At 50.2% G+C, this 7918-nt stretch overlaps 1 protein-coding gene across 1 annotated transcript; it reads right to left on the minus strand.

Annotated features, from left to right (window-relative positions):
• Positions 1 to 5649: 5649 nt before the first annotated feature.
• LOC107124715 (carbohydrate sulfotransferase 6-like) lies at positions 5650 to 7728 on the minus strand. The gene has a single exon (XM_015428214.1). It carries the CDS (start codon positions 7726 to 7728, stop codon positions 6550 to 6552), a length of 1179 nt encoding a protein of 392 aa, XP_015283700.1. The 3' UTR covers positions 5650 to 6549.
• Between the last annotated feature and the right edge of the window lie 190 nt (positions 7729 to 7918).

Below are 7918 nucleotides of genomic sequence, written 5' to 3' on the forward strand. Positions count from 1 at the left end.
AACTGCGACCCAAAACCCACTTATTTATCGCAAAGTACCAACACGGCAATTTAACCTGAATACTGAGATTTTACTTTAGAAAAAACAACTCATACGTTAACATCTTTTGTCTTAAAAGAAAAACACGATAACAGAGCTTTCAGCGATACAAACAACTTTTTATTGAAAGGTAAAAGTTTGCATTTGGCATGCTCTTGAACAATTAATGTGATTTTTGCTGTGGTATGCATGCTGATAATTTGTCTAACCTTGGCTCATACTTTGTAAGTTTGAAAGCAACACACGCAGCACTCAGGTCATCTATTAGTCTGTTTCTGGTGTCAGATTTGATATAATTCAAAGCTAAAAACAGCTGCTCACAGGCATTAGATGATCCAAACAAAGTAAGGAAAGCAATCCTTCTTTCTTCTCCAGTGTTTCACACAGGTCAGAATTTATTTTTCTAGATAGAGCTTTCTTGAAATTCCAATAGCTCCATTTCCACATTTCCTAAATCTAACTAGTGTAAGCAGGAAAGATCAAGTCAAGAGCCTTAATGGAGGCCTTTATTCAGCAGCAGCTTGTCCCACCTGGAAGAGGCCAGGAGGTGGGCTGGTGAAGGAGGTCCCACCGAAGGGATGTACTAAAAGGAAGGACAGGATTGCCCATTGGAAACAACTGGATTTTCCATTCGGGTCTCTGGGAATGGAATGAGAGACCACAGAGTGGAATGACAGCCCCAGGTGGAGCAGGACTGTTCTGGGACTGGGATGACAGGTCCCAGAGTAGAATGACAGCCCCAGGGTGTACCAGGAGTGCTCAGTGACTGTAATGAGAGACCACGGAGTTGAATGACAGCCCCAGGATGGAGCAAGAGTGTTCAGGAACTGGAATGAGAGGCCAGGGAGTGGAATGACAGCCCATGGGGGTAGCAGGAGTGTTCTGGAACTGGAATGAGGGGCCCTTGAAGTGGAATGACAGCCCCGAGTGGAGCAGGAGTGTTCAGGGACTGGAATGACAGGCCCCAGAGTGGAATAACAACCCCAGGTGGAGCAGGACTGTTCTAGGACTTGAATGAGAGACCACGGAGATGAATGACAGCCCCTGGGTGGAGCAGGAGTGTCCTGGAACTCCAATGACAGGCCCAGGAGTGGAATGACAGCCGCAGGGTGGAGTAGGAGTGTTCAGGCACTGGAATGAGAGACCACGGAGTGGAATGACAGCCCCAGAGTGGAGCAGGAGGGTTCAGGGACAGGAATGAGAGACCATGGAGTGGAATGATAGCCCCAGGGTGGAGCAGGAGTGTTCAGGGACTGGAATGACAGGCCCCAGAGTGGAATAACAACCCCAGGTGGAGCAGGACTGTTCTAGGACTTGAATGAGAGACCACGGAGATGAATGACAGCCCCTGGGTGGAGCAGGAGTGTCCTGGAACTCCAATGACAGGCCCAGGAGTGGAATGACAGCCGCAGGGTGGAGTAGGAGTGTTCAGGCACTGGAATGAGAGACCACGGAGTGGAATGACAGCCCCAGAGTGGAGCAGGAGGGTTCAGGGACAGGAATGAGAGACCATGGAGTGGAATGATAGCCCCAGGGTGGAGCAGGAGTGTTCAGGGACTGGAATGAGAGACCATGGAGTGGAACGACAGTCCCAGGTGGAGCAGGAGTGTTCTGGGACTTGAATGAGAGACCAAGGAGTGGAATGACAGCCCCAGGGTGTAGCAGGAGTGTTCTGGAACTGGGACAAGAGGCCTCAGAGTGGAATGACAGCCCCTGGAAGTTTCAGGAGTGGTCTTGGACTGGAATGACTGCCCTAGGGAGTGGTAGGAGTGTTCTGGAACTGGAATGGGAGATCACTAAGTGGAATTATAGTCACTGCAAGTAGCAGGGATATTCTGGGACCGCAATGACAAGCCCGAATGACAGACCCTAGATATGTCAGGAGTGTTCTGGAACTGGAATGGGATGCCACTAAGTGGAATGACAGCTCCTGGGAGTATTCTGGGAATGGAATAACAGGCTCCAAGGTGGATTGACAGTCCCTGGAAGTAGCAGGAGGCTTATGGGCCTGGAATAACAGGCCCCAGAGTAGAAGGAGAGACCCTGTGTATAGAGAAAGTTCTGTGCAACTGGATCTGCAAACTGTAGAGTGAAATACTTTACATTTAAATATTACTGGAATGTGTATAGCTATCACCAGATCAGCTCCATCTCATTCCACTCCGTGGTCTCTCATTCAATTCCCAGAGTAGTCTATTTGGGCCCAGAGACTCTAATGGAAAATCCATTCCACGTTTTTATTGCAACTCTACTTGTACTGTAATGTACAGGATTGTCCAATGGGCAATCCTGTCCTTCCTTTTAGTACAAACCCAGCCAAGGGCAGACAGCAGCCCCCATCAGGATGCCATCAGCCTGCCTCCCCCCGCCAAGGCACCCCTTCCCCGGCAGAAAAACCAGGAGAAAGAATCAGAACAGGTGCCCACCTGGTCGTGCCAGCAGTCAGGAACAAGCAGCAGACCAGAGGCGATGGCAAGCCCCCCCGACCCCCCCTCCAAGCCCAAAGACCTCCTGCCACTCCCACGACGCCCACACCCGTGTCTTCACCCACCCTGAGGAGCTGCTCTCGCCCCGACCTCAAGTTCTGCGTGCTGGACGGAGGGAGGGGAGCAGCAGCGGGAAGGTGGCAGAGGCCGGCTGCCCACCCCACCCTCCCAGGGATGAAGATGACGATGCTGACACTGGCGGAGGACGGGGCGGAGGAGGAGGAGAGGGACACTTGCTTGCAGGCTTGGAGGAGTGGGGCACAGAGAGGCGCACTCACTCGGGCAGCCGCTCCCTCCTGCAGGCTGCTGCTGGTGCTGCTCGTCGCGGTCAGCCACCTCGGAGGAGAAGGGGAGTCACGGGGTGCAGCCGGCTTCTCTTCCCCTGCTGGCTCGTCATCTGCCTTGCGTGGCCCCCACCCTCCATTCAAACTGCCCAATCGGGGCCGCCCGGGCAGCTGGGGTGACGGCGTGCATGCCCGCAGAGGGGGCTCTGCCACCTCCGGCACACGTACCCTAGGTTCGCCACCAGGGCTGCAGGGGCTTCCTGCAGGGGCCTGGCCCCAGGATGGCTCGGTTGGCTGTCACCAGGGGAAGGGACTCCTCAGCTGTGGCCCCCACCCTGTGGGACGCACTCTCAGGTGACACCTGGGCCCTGCTGGACTTGTTGGGTTCCCACAGGGCACGCTTTTTACTTTGGAGGGTAACCCCATGTTTGGACTGTTTTTATTGGCGGCCACATATTTTAATGTTAATGTTTTATATTTGTTTTTATGTTCTTTTTATCTTATTGGTCGCCGCAATTCTAGGATTACAAGACATGGCTTTCAAAGCACAGTGGTGGTGAAAAGCATATTTAAAGGGTACAGCTCAATACAGCAGAAAAACAACTGCACCTTAAAGATTAACAGCATTTACTGCAGCTTGCGCTTTTGGCAGTCTAGCTTCATCAAGTGCTGGCAGTGTTCATTCAGTATGCAAATTCATTTATGTTAACTGCAAGGAACTGAAGAGCAAAGAGCAAAAGAGGGGGAAACATTACAGAGAAAGGCCCATTTGAAACAATGTCCAGTCAAGAGAATAGTCACACCACATAGAGTGGGTGAGGAGCATTTCCAATACTTGACAGACAAGCAAAGTAAGAGTAATGGTAAATCAGTTCTAACTAAGGAATGTGTAGGGTTAGGCACAATAACCTGGAATAATTATTAAAGTGTAGGGTATAGCTGTACTAATTAACATCCGTAACAGGTGGGATAGGCTGTTTAGCATCTATCGTGAGTGAAAAATCGAAGTTCAGACACAGGAAGGGAGACAATCAAGATTCCACCGAAGACTAGAATGTTGCAACATCTCTTCCCTCTGCACGCCACCTCTCTGTTGTTTGCAGCTTTTAGCATAATTGTATCAGCCTAATGAGTGGACATTTTAAGTATCTGAAGAAGTGACCTCTGACTCCTGAACGCTCACGCTGCAATGAACTGTTTCTTAAGGTCTTTAAAAGTGCCACTGGATTCCTGTACTGTTCTGCTAGTGCAGATTAATACAGCTGGCCACGTGGAAGGGTAGACTGACTCCCAGCAGGTCATCTTATTAAAGAATTCTTCTGCCCCCACAAACACTTTTTACTGTTTCCTGCAACTGAAGTCTTCTTCCAGCTGGAACTCTGGAATTAGGGATGAGTAATCAGACATTGCGGATCCAATGAAACACCTGATATTTCCAGTCTTGGATCAGCAGTAGCTGATCGTGCAAAAGTCCCCCTCCAATGTGCCCACCCAGTTCTGATATTTCCATTTGCAATGATATCAAAATCTGGAATTGCACCAGGGAAGCAGGAGCAGCTATGGAGGAGGAAGCCTGCCTTCAGGTGGTCCACCATCATGTCCTATGGAGAAAAAACCCTAACCTCTTGTTGCCCACGGACCAGCTGGGGGCAGACTTTCTGTCTGTCTCCCTCCCTCCCACTCCTGCTGCCACAGCGGCAGGGTTTCCCCCCCTAAAATCTATTGTTTTAATTTCTTTTTACTTCAGAGAGGGCATAATTATTATTTTCATTAAAATGGAATGGTCCAGAACACTAGCACACTCACTAGCTCATGAAAACGACAATCGTGCCCTTGCCAACTTTCTGATATGGAATTAAAATAATAATTTTTGAAGTGCTAACCCCCCACTCTGGACTAACTGAAGGGAAGCTACAAGCAAGAGGCTGCAGTGACAGGAGAAGGAAGCGTCCGCCAAGCGCAGTATCTTTCTCCTTCACTGCAGCAGGACAGAATTCTTTGGAGGGATGGAGGGATGCTCAGCTGAAAAAGGTTTCCATGGTTGTAATGTAAAGTCTTTGCCTCCTTCCCTGTATTTACCTTCCCCACACAGCAACCTGTTCTTCGGATCCTCTCAGAGGGGAGAACACACAACATTTTAGGAAAGGGTACTCGCTGATACACTTAGGCTGCTTCCACACCCACACATCTGCCCCCATTTCAGTGCTCTTGGGAAGTGGGTTTTGCCTGCTTCCCCACCATGCTATTCTTGCATCTCCCGGGATGTTCCCAGCTTTTCTGCAGTCGCTCTCCAGGTTGCAATAAAGGCCAGATGGCTGCTAGGAGGATAGGAAGCTTTTCTCCTCCCCAGCGGCCATTCCCTTTGACCATGTGCCCATGGTGGTGACTCCCTCCCCAGCTTCAGGGGCTTTACTGCTTGGGGAACAGCATCCATTAAAAAGAGTAAGGATCTCGCCCCTCCCCATGGAGAGCTATAAGGAGAAAAGCATCTCTCCACAACAAAAGCTTACTTTTGGGAAGTTGGGAAATCAGGGAACCTGTTACACATACTAGCATTGTATTATATCAGTATTATGATTTAAAAAAAAAAATTAAAGTGCCAGTGGCCTTGGAGAAAAAGAAGAGAAGAAGAGATTGGATTTATACTCCGCCATTTACTTGGAGTCTCAGAATGGCTTACAAACTCCTTTCCCTTCCCCTCCCCACAAGAGACACCCTGTGAGGTAGGCGGGGCTGAGAGAGCTCTGACAGAAACTGCTCTTTTTCAAGAACAGCTGTGCCAGAACCAAGGTCATCCAGCAGGTGCAAGTGGAGGAGTGGGGAATCAAACCCAGTTCTCCCAGATTAGAGTCCGCGCACTTAACCACGACACCAAACTGGAGAGGGGGATGGTTACTGATGGGGGACTGGGGCAATGAGAAAACCTGCCCCATGGAAACCGGCCCCACCACTGCTGTACTGCATTGGCAGCCACACCAGCACTGGGAAAACCACATAAGCTAGTCCACCTGTGGAAACCACCATAGGCTGAGATACTGTTTCTCCCTCCACCTACTCTCTCCCCCAGATCGCAATACTCTACCTGATTCTAGGTACGAACCCAAGGTCTACCCCCAGTATATATACAGTAGCAGACAAACAGTAAGTTTTAACAGCAACAAGGCACTCTTTTGCACTTTCACCATGAACACGTTTGCATCAGTAGCCATCTATCCAGCCGGCAGACAGTCAAAAGGAGCCAAGGGTGGCATGGCTGTGAGGCTTGGTTCAGCCTCTGACTTTTACGTGCTCCCTCATAAACTTTCCTTATGATAACATTAAGACACTAAAAATAATTTCTAAAAAATTCATTCGAGAAACACCTTGGGGGAAGAAAGGCCACAAAATACCACAATGATTTCCTTGACTTTCTTCCCACAAGAGAAGGAAAATTACCTTATACTGAGTGATGATGTTGAATAAAGTGGCATTGCTATATCTTATAGGCACTACTGGTGTTAAGGGAGCAGGCTGGTAGCTATAGCACAATCCTTCATTTCTGAAAGCAATACATTTATTACAGAACAACTGGTCTAAGCTGTTATGTCTGCAAACTGGGCACTGTCCCTTGGTTCCACGTGTTCCAGGTCAGGAAAATGGGAAATAGGAGCAACCGCTTCAAAAACTGGATTCCTCAAAATAAAATTTCTCCCCCTCAGCTTAGAAGTGAACAACAGGATTCAGACGCTGCAATGTTTCACTTAGTTTTGACTAAATGATGCCCAACTGAATTGGCTTCTTCGATGTGGCAACACTAAATCCAATGACAAGTCTTTCTGCTCTCTCTCAGAATCCACAGCCTGGTAACCAAGGATATTTATAGCCCCTTTGCAAACTTCCTGCACTCTTTGGACCTTCTCGAAGGAAAGAACATTCCTCCAGGCCTGGGAAACGTTGACTGCATCTCGAGAGGTGATTTGGAAGGCTTCTTTCTTTTTACTCGGTCCTTGTCCGTGCGTTATGTTATATATCCAGCTCTCAAGCTTGGGGCTCAACCGAAGATTTGCAAATTTATACATTGCTGTAATTTCTGGTAAGGGATCCCTTACAAGATCTTCAAATCGGATTAACAAGTAACGATCTTTGAGAAAGCTTGGAGGTTTCAGAGAGGCTGTTTCATAGATCTGAACGTGGCTCCTACAGATTTCCTGCAGAACTTTGTACTGGGTGTCTTCCACTTTAGTGCCGTTTGTGCTCAGAACAATCCCATTGTCCCGGGCAAGGGCTTTGACCGACTGTTCACGGGACTTCACAACTGCCCTGGGATCACGAACCAAGTGGATGATTTTGAGGTTCAAGGAAGGGTCGCTGAGCAGAGGATACAGCACTCTCAGATCAAAGAAGCGGACCTCCTTTAGGACCACGTGGCTGTAGGTGCGGCAGGCCTCTTCCACCTTGCTGAAGGGGTACCTGCCACAGAGGGTCTTGCAGGCACTCTCGCTGGTGATATCAGTGCGCTGGAAGGACTCACAGGCAGGATCCGTGCACAGGGCCCGGCTCACCGCCCACTGGAAGAGATCAGACAAGTTTCTCTTCCAAGGCATGTAGGCATCAAAGACGGACATGTCGCACTTGAAGACAGACCGGACGAGGTCTCGCACCGCCATGTGCAACACCTTGGCGCTGTTTTGGTACATGGCCACCCACACGTGCCAGGCTGGCTCCATCAGGTAGAAGACGTCCGGATGCTGGCTGAAAAGCTGGCCCACAAAGGAAGACCCTGACCGCCAAGAGGAGAGGATGAGGATGTGCGTCTGGGCCGGCTTCTCCTCGGAGGGGGCCATGAAGCCGCTGTGCTGAGTGTACATGAAGAGCAGGAACCCAGTCTGGATCACCAGCAACACTGCAACCGTGGTGCTGGCCACGCGGAGCCTCGCCATCCCAGCTCAAGCAGAGCGCAGCTGAAAGGGAAAGAAAAAGAGACACTGCCCAGATCCCAGCGTAGCCCGAGGACGGGGGGTGGGGGGGATGGCAGACTCTGGCAGCGGACAAGAAACTGGGCCCGGCGGCTGCCATGGCCGGGCTACTGGGAAGGGCCAGGGAGCGCGGGGGGGGGGGGGGGGGGCGGGG

This window comes from Gekko japonicus, unplaced genomic scaffold (assembly GCF_001447785.1).
Source record: "Gekko japonicus isolate JY-2015 unplaced genomic scaffold, Gekko_japonicus_V1.1 scaffold1901, whole genome shotgun sequence".
NCBI classification, from domain to species: domain Eukaryota; kingdom Metazoa; phylum Chordata; class Lepidosauria; order Squamata; family Gekkonidae; genus Gekko; species Gekko japonicus.